General features: G+C 41.3%; 1 protein-coding gene across 23 annotated transcripts in view; it reads right to left on the bottom strand.

The window, feature by feature from the left end:
* Nucleotides 1-295: 295 nt before the first annotated feature.
* HELQ (helicase, POLQ like) overlaps nucleotides 296-15,584 on the bottom strand; it is a 61,028-nt gene continuing 45,739 nt past the window's right edge. For 20 of the 23 annotated variants that reach the window (XR_012434827.1, XR_010586821.1, XR_012434828.1 and 17 more), the window contains one exon: nucleotides 12,830-13,083. Coding sequence is in view for 19 of the 23 variants with exons in the window: in XM_065545002.1 (XP_065401074.1) it covers nucleotides 12,976-13,083 (108 nt within the window). In the remaining 4 variants the exon portion in view is untranslated. Of the gene's footprint in view, nucleotides 474-12,829; nucleotides 13,084-15,584 lie in introns of those variants that run through there. The other 3 variants (XM_074039775.1, XM_045392373.3, XR_010586822.2) reach the window with 3 other exon arrangements.

Genomic DNA, 15,584 nt, shown 5'->3' with positions numbered 1-15,584 from the left:
TCCTTGCAGAAGTATTTTATGTGCAAAGTTGTGTTTAGTTGTAGAGTCTTTTTCATGATCAGGCATACAAGCATGAAAACCCTCTCTTCATGGCCTTCCCGGGCTCTAATGTCAGGGTTTTCTTAACATCCGTGACTCCATTTTGACTCTGACATCTTTCACAATACCAGCTCTGGAGCTCCAAGTGGGTTCTCACAGACTAAACTTAACTGAGCACCAGGTCAACAAGGAAGACTGGGAAATGGAAATGTCCAGGCTCTGGCCCCTACAATTCAGAGAAGAAAACAGCAGCGGATGGTTCTGAGAACAAATAAATAGTCATCTCATTTCTTTTTCTGTGGTCACTGGTGATGTAGCTCCACCATTGCCCCTTTTGGAGTACTCCACCATGCAGGAAACACTGCCCACCCCCAGACAGGAAGCCCAGCAGTTCACTTCCGGCTTTCCTTGAATTGCCATCTTGATGGTACTGCCTGAAAAGCAAGAAGAGCTTTTAATCTCAGAGACCTCCACCAGCCTCCACAGTCGCCTACGTGTAACTACTAACTTACGTTGGTTTGTTAAGTAACATCAAACTGAAGTGCTTAAATAAAACACCCCAATAACACTCTGAACCTTCTTAATTCACAATATAGATGTGGCAAGTGTTCCCAGGGATAAGGAGTGGAACTCATTTCCTTCCAAGCCACTTGAATTACCTGTGGAACATTTATCTGCAATTCTAGCAGAGACCAGCCAGGACATCTGTTACCAAAGGTGGGACTCAAGTCTCTCATTCAACAGATCATTGACGTTCACTAAGGAAAAGCAAACTCTTGAGTGGGTTTCTCTGATCTCAGTCTGCTTAGTGGTCTGTATCAGACACAGGAACTCAATTGATCATTATTTATGGATGAAACCATTCGCCATTATGAATCAGTAACATGCCAATTGTGCATTTGGAATAAATAATGGGAAATACTTTTTCTCATTGCTGAATTGATAATGAAGAAGTTTTGACAGTGCCTGCTCATTTTTCAGGAAAAGCCAACAAAAAAGGACACATGAAACTTGTAGGGAAGCCAGCCTCCACCTGCCGTTCACTCTGCCCACAGTAACAGAAGTGCGGATGCAGCCACCATTAGTGTGTTCTGCCCATGGTACTATTCAGTGAGGCATCAGACCATGCATCAGACCATTTGCACATTTTTCTGTGCGTGGACTCATGTCCTACTTTTGTGCTTCTCTCAAGGACTTTCGGCTCCTCCTGAAAGAACACGTGTTCATCCAGCCCAACATCTTGGCAAAGGCAAGTTTTTTTGGCAGCAGGGCCATTAATGATAGTAGGTGCTGGCAAAAATGTAGGCAGCCGGGGCTCAGGGGAAGGCAGTGACCCAATTACTGGCAGCTGTTAGAGCCTCGTTTCTCTGCCTTTTAGTTTCCCCAGCAGAGTGGTACCGACACCACCATCATTAACAGTTAATTTTGATTTAGTATGTCTGCACAGGCTGGGACAACTAAAGTGCAGCCTGTTGCCTATAAAAGCTCAACTCCCCCCTTGAGGTCATTTTGAATTGCATCTGCTCAGGCCCAAGCGATGGATGGAAGAAGCTTTTCAAGGTCATTCCAGTTTCTAAAGGCTTCCTCCTGCAGCAGGAGTCTTGAAAGATGAACTTAAGAGCTATGCAAAGGGCTGAAATAACTTATGTAAAAACCCTCTTTCTACTCCCCTGTGATCATACTGAGAAAAAACCCAAGAACTAAAATTAAGTTAAAGACCAAGACCCAGGTTTTATAACAACCAAATGTCAAGCTTAGTGATGGTATTTTTAAAAACGAGCTAAGTGGAGCATTTTGAACAAATATTGGAGGGTGACAAAAACTCTCTTCTTGACCAAACTATTTATTACTTTGTTTTAAAAATAGATACAGGGCCTCAGTCTGTTGCCCAGGCTGGAGTGCAATGGCATGATCATATCTCACTGCAGTCTGAATCTCCTGAGCTCAAGTGATCCTCCCACCTCATCCTCCCAATGTGCTGGGATTATAGACGTGAGCCACCACGCCTGGCTCAAACTTCAGAAAGACTCCTCTGAGCCCTCTTTTTGATGAGGCCTCAACTTTGGCCTATAAAAACTACAGACTCTCAGAACAAATGATTTCATTCACACTCTCTCTTCCCCACTAAAAGACTTGAACCACCGGTAACATAGTCTCTAACAGTTAAGGCTGAACCCCTAGGATGACCCCTCACTCCTCTTAAAGTGCCTGCCTGGGAATGCTCAAGGCTGCTGGAGAATTACTGTTTGTTCCAGCCCAAACCTAGTAATAGGCAGATAGGCCCCTTCACCTGCCTGCCTTTGAGCAGTACCTTTAGATTTGCAGGTGTAGATGCTTTCTCTCCGTCTTTGTGATGTTGATCTTCCACCATCCACAACTGCCTCCTCAAGAACCTGAGGGCCATCTTGTTTTTTTTCTTTTTGAGATGGTTGAAATGATTCTCCTGCCTCAGACTCCTGAGTAGCTGGGATTACAGGCTCCCACCATCATATCAGGCTAATTTTTGTATTTTCAGTAGAGACGGGGTTTTACCATGTTGGCCAGGCTGATCTCAAACTCCTGACCTCCAGTGATCTGGTCGCCCAGACCTCCCAAAGTGCTGGGATTACCGGGCATGAGCCACTGCGCCTGCCGGCCATCTCTTTGAAATGCAAAAATTCAGGGAAATAACTCTGCCTTCCTTACCAGATCTCCCAGCAGGGTGACCACTGCGCTCTAACTAGCAGCAGCACTATCTCCTGTCACAAAGATGTGAGGGGAAATCTGCTTTTCTTCCACATAAGCACCAATGAACAAACCCAGTCCCTGCTCAAGCTCGGTCTGGTCCCCTCATCCTACTCCCTCATTCTCCCTTTAAGACACCCAGTCACCTCTGCACAATCAAAGTAAGCTCAGTTCACACTGGATCTCTTCCCTATTGTAGTGGTTATGACAGAATAATGTCTATTTTAGCACTTTACTAGTGTCTGACTTTGTTTTGACAAAGGTCAGATACATTTACTTTTTGTCATAGGGAGCACGGATTAGTTTAGACAGACAGACCATGGAGCTAACGAGACGAAGGTTATTATGAACTTGACCTCCAGATGGCTCTGCCCGTATTGTGGTGGCATGCGCGCACCTCTGTCAGGCGTTTCACACATGCTTTCCATTGATCACGAGGGAGACCAGATGAGAAAGTAGTGCTGGCTCAGCACAAACCACATGCTGCTGCTCATTTGGTTTCTCGTTACTGCCTTAAGAGCTCCAGCATACAGATGGTGCAGCTCACAGCCTCTTCTTTGTACACCTCAGCTGGAAGAGTACCTGTGCTCTTGCTCCCCCAAATGCCTTCTCTCTGACATCCCCAATTCTCCCGTCCTTTTAGCATCTAGTTCATGGTCCCCTTCTACCACAGGTCCTTCCCAGACTCTACCTCCCACTTTACTCACTCTGGTGCCTACAATATTTATCTTGCATACTCGATATCTCATTTTGTTACCGTGGGTAACAAAATTTCGCTACTCCTAGAAGAAATAAGGACCAAGTATTCCACCTCCTGCCTTCTACCAGTATCAGGCAAGTATATTGAAACTATTCAGTAAAATGCACTTAAATATTTTAAATGAGCTTTCAATAGCTTTGACAAATTTCAGTAAAATGATGCTGAATTCCTTCATCATTTCTAGGATGGACAATAAACTTTTATTACAACTCTCAAAATGCTTACAAAGTTATGCAAAATCAAACTAGTGTTGCTGCACTTTGTATGGAGTAGGTAGTCTATTGCCTATGGATTTTTTTCCAATTTTATGTGTGATCATACACTAATATTATATTTTACCACAAAGGAAAAACGTTTAGCATTAGGCATTATAATAGCTAGTTCTGTACACTCTCATTGCTGTTAGCCTACATTTTCATAACTTTATGCATATCTCTTTCTTATGATAGCATACTTTCTGCCCATTTTAAAAAGAGAAGAAAGGTTTGGGAAAATGTTATAGACTAACTAAATGGCTCATAAAAACTCCTCTGCAGTTAGCGATTCAGACTTCCGGTTATCTGTGTTAATTGGATCTTTGTTGTTCTGTTTTAATCAACTAAGGATAGGACTTTTACATTTTCCTTAAACTGTTATAATACTATAAATAAATACTTTAATACTAATACCATAAATAAAATATTTTCACTAGAGAAAAGTGCAATCAATAAAAATGTGAGGTATCCATCACAGTAATGTTTGTTTGTTTTTTTTCTTTTTTTGAGATGGAGTCTTGCTCTGTTGCCCAGGCTGGAGTGCAGTGGCATGATCTCGGGTCACTGCAACCTCTGCCTCTGGGGTTCAAGCTATTCTCCTGCCTCAGCCTCCCTAGCCGCTGGGATTACAGGTGCCCGCCACCATGCTAATATTTTGTACTTTTTAGTAGAGATTTCACTATGTGGCTCAGGCTGATCTCGAACTCCTGATCTTGTGATCTGCCTGCTTCAGCCTCCCAAAGTGCTGGGATTACAGGCGTGAGCCACCACGCCTGGCCACAGTTAACTTCTATATAGTTTTCAGGAATATAAAATAATCCTGTCATGGGTATTTAACTTAGATTACTCATGTGCTGAGATCCAGAAGGAACCTTCCAGAATGGTGGTTTTCCATTTGTGTTCCACAGAACCCCAGGATGCTGAGGAGTTACTTTCAGGTATATTGGTTTTCTGTTACTGCTGTAACAAATGTAAAAAATGTAGTGGCTTAAAACAACACGGCTTTATTTACCTTACAGTTCTGGAGGTCAAAAGTCTGAAAAAGGTCTTTCTAGGCTAACATCAGGGATCAGGAGGGCTGTGTCCTTCTTGGAAACTCTAGAGGAGAAACTGCTTCCTTGCCTTTTCCAGCTGCTGGAGGCCACCTGCATTCCTTGGCTTGAGGCCTTTTCCATCTTCAAAGCTAGCAACGGCTGGCTGCGTCTTCCTCAGGTCAGATCACTCTGACTAACTTGCCTGTCTCCTGCTTTTACTTACAAGAACCTTTGTGATTACATTAGGCCCACCCAGATGATTCAGGTCAATCTCTTCATCTCAAGGTCAGCTGACTAGCAAACTTAATTCCATCCACAATTCTAATTTCCTCTTGCCATGTAACAAAACATGTTTATACGTTCCAGTCATTAGGAGTTGAACTTCTATGGTTGGCCATTCTACTGCCTACTACCTCAGGTATCTCACAGATTTAAGTTCAAATTCTAAAACAGCAAAAACAGGTTATTTAAAATATTTAGAAGAAACAAAACACACACTCAAATTAAAAATGTACAGCTTTCTATTTTATTTTATTTCTGGAGACAGGGTCTCACTTTGTTGTCCAGGCTGGAGTTCAGTGGTGCAATCACAGTCCACTGTAACATCGAGCTCCTGGGCTCAAGCCATCCTCCTCCCTCAGCCTCATGAGTAGCAGGGACTACAGGTGTGCAACAGCACACCCAGCTAATTTTCTTATATTTTGTAGAGAAGGGGAGTCTCACTATGTTGCCCAGGCTGATCTTGAACTCCTAGCCTCAAGCGATCCTCCAGCCTTGGCCTTCTAAAGTGTTGGGATTACAGGTGTGAGCCACTGTGCCCAGGCAATGTACTGAATTTTAAACACCAGAGTCTACCAGTGTATTAACTTGTGCTGCTAGGTCACTTGTTTCTTTGAGCACAAACCTTAGACGAAAACTTCTGCTGCCATCGATGTGCAGATACCTCATTTTGGCAGGGAGTTTGATCATCTAATACATGTGGTTCAGTTAAAGCAAAATCCAGTTATTTCCTCCAGAGTAATACCTATTCTGAATAGCAAAATTTTTATATATTGCATACCTGTGCTATCTTGAAAGACATTTGTCATGTCTTCAAGAAGTACTTCCAGTGGTCACATATCACTTCCATAGCTTCTGAAGACAAGGATTGAAGGACTATTTTAACAACGAAAAATGAAGGAAATGAAGCCCACTAATTCATCATACTCAGTTTTCTCCTCCAAGTTTGCTTTAGAACATTCTAAACATAATCATAAAGGACAACAGAGAGCTCAAAGCCACCAGCTCAGTGGGGAAGGCAGATCATACCTCCCTACTATGCAGTGCAGAGTCCCTTGTTGGTGTGCAGTCAGTGGCAGAAAACAACTGCCCAATATTTTGGTGTGATTGTTCCAGCTGTCTGGAGGGCATGGCTCTCAGAAAACTATCCACTCATTTTATTTAGTCTGGTGCAATACAGCTTTAACCCACTGTCCTTTTTCATATGTATTAATGTCTTTCAAGAACATTTGAGTGAATCCATCATATAATATCCTGATAGATCCTACATTTTCACAAAAGGAACATTAAAAATCACTGTTGCTTGTCAATATTGCATTTCTTGTAATCTTCACACCTACCTACATGTTTTAAAAGTAGAAGAAAAATACTAATTTATCTCTTGACCTTGCTTCAACCTGGACATTTTCCATTGTATTTAGAGAGTGAAGACTGCTTCACAGATACAAAGCTAACATCAGAACCTTTCTACGAGACTGACATCTTCCTATTCCAGGTTAGGTATGAAAGGTAGAGTCACGTATTAGATATTTTCCTTTGACTCTGATCTTTCTGAATTGTGCTAAAGTAGCTCTCGCTGTATTGACATCTACAGTCAATGAAGCCACAGGGTTCTAATAGGTTACATCCTTTGAAAAAAGGATAAACTGTTGTGCCCCCTCAAATTTAAATGGCTTAAATAAATTAAGTTCTCTCTCACAAAAAGCCTGAAGTCTTAGAGAGAATGTCTAGTTCTGTAATTTCTTGCGTGTCTCAAGGTGTTTATTTTGTCTCTACACTAGGATGGGCATAGATTACTAGGGTCTTTTCTCTATACCTCTGAGGATATGGCTTTACTGTCTTTCAGCACAGGAGTAAAGAGGTATTAATAGAATTCTCATACCTTTGGACTGTAATCTGTTCTTATTTTTTTCTCTCTAGAGGTTTTATCCTGAGCGTTCTGATTTTTCATTGCCATGTGTCTAGGTATTGGCCAGGATCTGGTGGGGCCCTTTCAATCTGTTTTTCATCAGCTCCAGGGAAATTTATCTTGTGTGTGTTTGTTCTTTCCCTCTGGTATGCTTTTTAGACATACAGATGTCTGAATCTCTCCTCCATGCCTTTCATTGTTTTCTTTCATAGTTAGCAATTTTTTTGTTCTATGGTTATGCAGCTCAGAAAGATTCTTCAACTCAAACTTGGAAATCACGAATTGGCTCTCCAGGTCTGACTATTCCTGCTATCTAATCCACCATTTTATTTATTATTTTTTTTAAACACAGAGTCTCACTCTGTCGTCCAGGCTGGAGTACAGTGGTGCAGTCAAGGCTCACTGCAACCTCCAACTCCTGGGTTTAAGCAATTCTCCTGCCTCAGCCACTTGAGTAGCTAGGATTACGGGCATGCACCATCATGCCTGGCTAATTTGTGTGTGTGTGTGTGTGTGTATTTTTAGTAGAGATGGGGTTTCGCCATGTTGGCCAGGCTGGTCTTGAATTCCTGGACCCAAGCAATCTACCCGCCTTTGCCTCCCAAAGTGCTGGGATTACAGGCGTGAGCCACTGTGCCCAGCCAGCTACTGAGTTTTTCATTTTGATCAAAATATTAATTTCTGATATGTTAATTTGATCTTTGCCTTCTATTTAGCATCCACCCTAAAATATTAATTATGGTTTTCTAAAATCTTGATCTGTTGCTTATTAATTGCCTCCTTCGATTGTAATTCTTCTGTTCGCTGAATTGCTGTCTCTATTTTATGGTGTTGACTTACTCACAAACATTTGGCATTCTTGGTTCTCTGAGCAACTTAGTACCTGAGAATCCTTGTTTTCTGCGTTTTCTGTTACCAGATTGTGGTAACATGCTGAGGGTTTGAGCCAGTAGCTTTTCTTGTGGGTGTGTGGAGGTTATCTTCTATCTTTCACTCCTTGCTGGATCCTGTAGGATACTGTTTTAGCTTTGTGGGAAATGCCACTAGTGTGTAGTATTCTGCATCAGTGAGGGAGTAGGAAAAGCCTGCTGGCCTAGGATGCTCCATTTGGCTTTTTAATCATCATGATCCTATGTGTTAGTGCCAGTCGTCACTGTTTTTCTGTGCTGTTATATACTTAGGCTATTTTCAAATCTCTATTTTATTTATTTATTTATTATTTCGAGATAGAGTTTCGCTCTGTTGCCCAGGCTGGAGTACAATGGTGTGATCTTGGCTCACTGCAACCTCTGCTTCCAGGGTTCAAGTGATTCTCCTGCCTCAGACACCCAAGTGGCTGGGATTACAGGCGTCCACCACCACGCCTGGCTAATTTTTGTATTTTTATTAGAGAAAGGGTTTCACCGTGTGGGCCAGGCTGGTCTCAAACTCCTGACCTCAAGGGATCCACCCACCTCAGCCCCACAAAGTACTGGGATTACAGGCATGAGCCACCACGCCTGGCCCAAATCTCTATTTTAAATCATTTCATGGGATTTTAGGCAAGACGAAAGGCAAACACATATGCTCAGTCTGCCATCTTGATCCACTCCTTTCCAAACACGTGTAGAGTAGCTTGTGCTGCAAATGAACACAATCAAAAACAGAATTATCAGTGTGATCAGGGATGGGTCTAGGCTCTGTCACTTGATAATGGGGTGATCCTGGCAAGCCACACTTTTCACACTGGTAATGTGAGGTGAAAAACAGCATCTCGGATGGCTGCAAGGAACCATCTAGACAAAGCATGAAAGTGTTCAGCATAGTGCCAGCACTTGGCAAACCTTCAAAACATGGTAGTTTATTGTCACCCTTATTATTGTCATTGAGTATAACACAAGAAAATATTACACTTTTGGCTGGGTGCAGTGGCTCACCCCTGTAATCCCAGCACTTTGGGAGGCTGAAGTGAGCGGATAACCTGAGGTGAGGAGTTCGAGACCAGCCTAGACAACATGGTGAAACCCTGTCTCTACTAAAAATACAAAAATTAGCCAGGTGTGGTGGCACATGCCTGTAGTCCCAGTGACTGGGAAGGCTGAGGCAGGAGAATCGCTTGAACCCGGGAGATGGAGGTTGCAGCGAGCTGAGATTGCGCCACTGCACTCCAGCCTGGGCAACAAGAGGGAAACTCTGTGCTCCTGTCTCAAAAAAAAAAAAAAAAAAAAAAAAAAAAGCACACTTACAAACATGATTATAAATTACTAGAAATTGTTAAATAAAACCAAGTATAACAATGCTTATATATTTTTGGTGTTACTTCCTGTCACAGTGAGATGGAGTTCAAAAGCTGCAGTGATGCTTGTGTGGAAAGGCTCTCACAAATGAAAGCATGAAGTCAGGGAGGGCCTTACCTTAGTCCTTCCTGAAAAAATACCAGTGTGGAGATTGGAGGAGAGGGTGGCTAGGTTTGAAAATGCTCACACTTCACCAAAACATGGGTGTGCTCCAACAGAAAAGCCTCTTTTGGGTAGTTGTTTAAAGGTATAATGCAAAGCAGAAGAGGCTTGGATGTTAGAAAGATCTTGAAGTTAAGCATCTTAGAAATGGGCCAGCTGGCTCGTAGCTTGAAAAGAATCTATAAAGAAAACAAAATAAAACCTGACACCACACTGGAACGACCGACATTTTACTGTTTTGAAGCCTTAGAAGAAGGAACTGCAGATACGTTCTTTGATGCTTCAGCATAGATGACACCTTCAAAAATTCCACATTTGAATCTTTGATTTGCCTAAAGTTTCATTTGGTTTAAACCAATAGGTAGAAATCAGCTCTCTATTTATAATATAAAATATATTTTATAGAGTGCTAAATATATGTATGTAGAAAGAGAGAGAAAGAGGAGAGAGAGGGTCTTGCTCTGTTGCCCAGGTTGGAGTGCAGCTCACTCTAGCCTCATACTCCCAGGCTCAAGCGATCCTCCCACCTCAGCCTCCTAAGGAGCTGGGACCACAAATATGCGCCACCAAGCCTAGCTAATTTTTTAATTTTTTGTAGAGACGGGGTCTCGCCATGTTGCCCAGGCTAAGCTTAATATTTTTCTAAATGGCGTGGTAGCCATTTGTCTCAATTCCATTCACTGAGTTATCCATCTTTTCCACTGTGACTTGAAGTGTCATCTGTACTAGCTGTTTTCTCTGCTTACCCCCACTTCTCTGTCTTCTGAAAAACCAAAACCCAAACCTAAACCCTATATCCTGCTCACAGGGATGGGAAATGGACCCACAAAGGACTAATGAGAACCCTTCCTGGAGACTTTTCTAGAGTTGGCAGCAGAGAGCTCTTTTTGCTTTCATCTTGAAGCCATAAGGAAGCAAGTCTGGTGCTGCCCGACAAGAGATGGTGAGTATGGATGGTGTTAGGATTCTCTGGTTCTAGCTGCCCTAAGGCCAATTCTATCGCTGCCTACTGTTTGAGAGCGTGGCCACTAAATGTCCCTTTTGCTTAAGCTACATATGCTTGCATTTCTATTACTCAAAACTGAAAAACCATGTTTATTAAATTCTTTTTTTTTTTTTGAGATGGAGTCTTGTTCTGTCACCCAGGCTGGAGTGCAGTGGTGCGATCTTGGCTCGCTGCCTCCTCTGCCTCCTGGGTTCAAGTGATTCTCATGCCTCAGTCTCCTGAGTAGCTAGGACTACAGGAATGTGCCGCCACACCCGGCTAATTTTTTTGTATTTTTAGTAGAGATGGGGTTTTGTCATGTTGCCCAGGCTGGTCTCAAACTACTGAACTCAGGCAATCTTCCCACCTCGGCCTCCCAAATTGCTGGGATTACAGGCATCAGCCACTGCGCCCAGTCTATTACATTAAATTCTTAAACGTATTTAGGTCTATTTCTATTCCCTACTTTGTTCCTTCCCATTTGTCTGCTTCTCTAGAACTAAACTGTTTCAGTTTCTTTATACTTGAATATCTTTTAGGGCTAATCATCCACCATTACACTTGATACAACCTTTCATTGAGATTGACCTGGAGAAACATTGATAGAAGAGTGAGTGTGTGTGTGTGTGAAGATCGTCCTGAACTGCAGATACAGGTATTCAAGTTACTATAAAGGTACCCTTCTCCCCGCCCCCTCAACTCTAATCTTAAATTAATAAATTAATCTTGGATTATAAATCAGTCTTTCACAAATTGGTTAGCAAGAATTAGAGCTTTGGCATGGCACAGTGGCTCATGTCCATAATTCCAGGACTTTGGGAGGCCAAGACGGGCAGATCACTTGAGCCCAGGAGTTCGAGACCAGCATGGGCAACATGGCAAAATGCCTTCTCTACAAAAATTAGCTGGGCAGTGACACGCACCTGTAGTCCCAGCTCCTTGGAAGGCTGAGGTGGGAGAATCACTTGAGCCCGGGAGTAAGCCTTGAACTAGGTGACAGAGCGAGACCCCATCATCTCAAGAAAAAAAAAAAAAGACAGAGCTTTACTTAATTGGGCCAACTAGTAAACCTGGGGTTTCTAGACTTAAAAAAAAAATCCTCAAGACTGGACTATGGCCCATTGTGAATGCAATTCAGAGGCTGGTTCAAACAGCCAGCAGGCTAGCCAGCTGCTGTTTTACAAATCTTTTTAACTGCAACAAATGGAACATGTGCGGTGAAGCCCAGAATTCTGCTAGGACATCAGGATGCCGTACTTTGACTTGTGTAAGGAAATGCAGGGATGGGAGTGGGGCAAGGATGATGGAATGTAATACTAAAGATAAAATCAAGGACAGGTATAAGGAACACTTAGGAAGGAATAAAATGGACAAATTTACCAAGACATTATTGTATAATGATTAAGTGTGTGGACGTTACACTGGGGCTGCATGGGTCTGAATCCTTGCTCTGTGACTGACGAGTTCATGGCCTTGGGAAAGTTACTTTAGTTTCTCTGTGTGTCAGTTTATTCATCTGTAAAATGAGGATAATAATAGTACCTGTCTTACAGATACTATTGTATGAGAATTAAATTAGTTAATTCATATAAAGCACTTACAAGAGTTCCTGGCACATAGATATTTTCTATGTATTTGCCTAGTACTCTAGGTAAATGACTACTAGATTATAATGGCCTAAAATGTTAAGGCACAAATAACTTAGACTATGGATTTATTTGCAAAGTTTCCAAAGGATGTTTCTTAGACAGGTGGGTTGATCGTTAATCAAGCAAGTTCAGTACTCATAAATATTGCTAGTTAACACTTTTTTTCTTGCACTAGTGTCATCTACATTTGAGCTATGATTGTGAAAAGGGAGCGGCAATATTTAAATTGTGTTTAAAGAAAAGCTTCCAATTGTTAATTGTGGGTAGTATTCATTCTTCACTGAGATTCCTACTTCTTAAGTGTGTGGGTGTTGGTCGCATACACACATGGAGGACTTAGACATCCAGATTATAAAGTAGTGGCAGCAAAAAGACCTGGGCATAAATGCGGGGTCTATGATGCTTATAGGAGGGAAAGAGCACCTAGGTGTGGGGTAGGGGTGAGGATGAACCTGGAATAATTTCATAGAGGAGACAGTATTCTAGCATTTTTTAGTTACTCCTTGAAGTATTAGTACATTTTAAAGATAATTTTCATGCACTGGAAATAACAAAAAGCAGTTAGGAAATGGACGGTTTGGAAATCCTAAGGAAAATTCTGGGGATTTCAAATAGTCCAATTTGATGAAAGAAATGGGTAAGAGAATAATGAAAGATCGGGATACCAAGGTTGAGCACAATGTTGATGAAGTTGAATTTCCTTTTGTGGTGGACACTATAGACTGTTCAGCAGAGAAATAAGTATTCCAAAGAATGAATTGTTAGTGAGAAGAGGTATATTCAATTATTCATAGTTCTTAATGCATACTTAAAATGTATTTTTTCATTTATAAAGTATAAGTTATTTTTAATAAAACACATGTACAATAAATAATTCATATGTGAAAATGCTCATCAGATAGCTTCATGCTTTGTCAGTGGAAGAAGCCACAGCACCAGGGAAATCAGAAGGTAATCTTAGTAGCTCTTCTACTTCTTCTTGCAGGGCCTCTGCTTTTTCATGCAACAGCATCTACATTAAAAAATTAAGACGTGAGGCCAAAATATGCATTGCTAGAGAATTGCCAACAATTTTACCACTGTCCATGGAACACCTGAATCCTTACACATCAGAAATCTAGACATTAAAACTATAATGAGATTGAAAAATGGCCACTTAAGAATAAACGATTATAGTCAATGAAGAGGAGGCATTTAGTTAAAACCATTTTAGCTGATCACTGCCTTTTAGTATACCAAAAATAAAGCTTTAATTCTCCCAAAGATTTGTTTTATTGAAGACTCAGCCACTTAAAAATTAACTTTTAATCTATAAAATCTAAGACAATTTTGCAAAAATTTAATTAGCTCCTGAAAATGTTATCCTTTATATATATGCAATTTATTATTCCTCAAAATTTAGTATGCTTTTAAAAAGCTACCAGTATTTCAAATAAAAGTTTTATTCAAGTTCCTAAACTTAAAACTGTTAATTTCAAAAGCAACATAATGAGCAAAAAAAGTATTTCCAAACATGGCATATAAAAGATGTCAACGAATTTTTGCCAAATAACAAGCTATATAGATCAATAAGAATAATAAGTAAACTACACAAAACCCTTGTGTCAGTATTATTATAACACAGAGAGTATCAACAACCTCAAATTACTTCTTGTTTAAAAAAGCCCACCAATTTCTGGAAGAACAAATCCCGCCCCTCCACTTTTTTTTTAAGACGGAGTCTTACTCTGTCACCAGGCTGGAGTGCAGTGGCGTGATCTCAGCTCACTGCAACCTCCGCCTCCTGAGTTCAAGCAATTCTCCTGCCTCAGCCTCCCGAGTAGCTGAAACTGCAGGCATGCATCACCATGCCCAGCTAATTTTTGTATTTTTAGTAGAGATGGGGTTTCCCCATGTTGGCTAGGATGGTCTCCATTGCTTGACCTCATGATCTGCCTGCCTTGGCCTCCCAAAGTGCTGGGATTACAGGTGTGAACCACCGTGCCCAGTCTCTTTTTTTTTTTTAAATTAAAAAAAATTTAAAAGGCTTTTTTCGTAGAGACTGGATCTCCCTATGTGTCCAGGCTGTTCTCAAACTCTTAGGCTCAAATGATCCTCCTGCCTTGGCCTCCCAAAATGCTGGGACTGTAAGTGTGAGCCACTACACTCAGCCAAAACCAGTTTCTTGAGCTCCCACCCAAGTGTTTGCAGAGATCTAGATGGGGTTGAGAAAAAAAGCACAAGACAAGAGGGAAATAGAGGGTCTAAAATGAAATAAAATCACCTCCAGAGAGAAAAAGCCTACCCAAATATAAAAATGCTGAAAAAAGAATGTTGATTGATTAAAGCATTGTTTATAGGAAGATATTTAACATGCATGTGGGACTCTAGGAGGTAGTCTTCAAAAGACAATGCTTTTAGGGGAGAGAATGGGTGAAAAGGGAGGTGCCTTTTGGAAGCTCAGACATGAGGGGAAGAGGAAAAAAGGAAAAAATGGATAATCTTGTATGGCAAAAGGAAATTTAAAAAAAAAAAAAAAGACAACAAAGGACACAAACCCTCCTTGCATTCCTCTCCCACCCCAAGTCATCCATTAAAGAAAAATACTTTGCTACTCAGAAGAGAACACTCTTGAACTGGGATCTCATAAACCATTCCAAATGACTGTGTTGTCCAAGATATGCAGAGGCACAAGCAGTTCTCATCTATACAAAACTACTATATAAAAAGAAAACAAGGCCGGGCGTGATGGCTCACGCTTCTAATCCCAGCACTTTGGGAGGCCGAGGCGGGCGGATCACGAGGTCAGATCGAGACCATCCTGACTAACACAGTAAAACCCCATCTCTACTAAAAATACAAAAAAAAAAAAAAAAAAAAAATTAGCTGGGCGTGGTGGCACACCCTTTTAGTCCCAGCTACTCAGGAGGCTGAGGCAGGAGAATGGCATGAACCCGGGAGGCAGAGCTTGCAATGAGTGGAGATCACGCCACTGCACTCCAGCCTGGGCAAGAGAGTGAGACTCTGTCTCAAAAAAAAAAAAAAAAAGAATACAAATAACCCAACTCTTCAGCTCATAAAAATTTCCCTCCCTGAAAGCAAACCATGAAGCAGAAAAACTGTAACACAACACTCCAAACAAGATTAAATATTCTCAAATAAAAATCTGGAGATATGAGGAGGAGTGGAAATGCTCACTGAATAAGAAGTTAAAAAACTAAGAACCGACATGGACAAAAACTGGAAGAAATGATACAAAAGTTGACTGAGCTCAGGAACGAAATAAAAGAAAAAGGCAAAATCACATTAGAAATAATAAGTAATAACTATAACTAAATAATTGGGTGTCCATAGAAAAACAGATTTAAATAAAAAACCTAATTAGGGCTACTGAAAAAAATTTAAAAAGCAGGAAAACAATGAAGAGAATAAAAATGAGACAGGCCGGGCATGGTGGCTCACAGCTATAATCCCAGCACTTCGGAAGGTTGAGGTGGGAGGATTGCTTGAGGCCAGAAGTTAGACACCAGCCCG

This window comes from Macaca fascicularis, chromosome 5 (assembly GCF_037993035.2).
Source record: "Macaca fascicularis isolate 582-1 chromosome 5, T2T-MFA8v1.1".
Taxonomy (NCBI): domain Eukaryota; kingdom Metazoa; phylum Chordata; class Mammalia; order Primates; family Cercopithecidae; genus Macaca; species Macaca fascicularis.
This window is presented reverse-complemented; position numbering and strand designations above follow the sequence as displayed.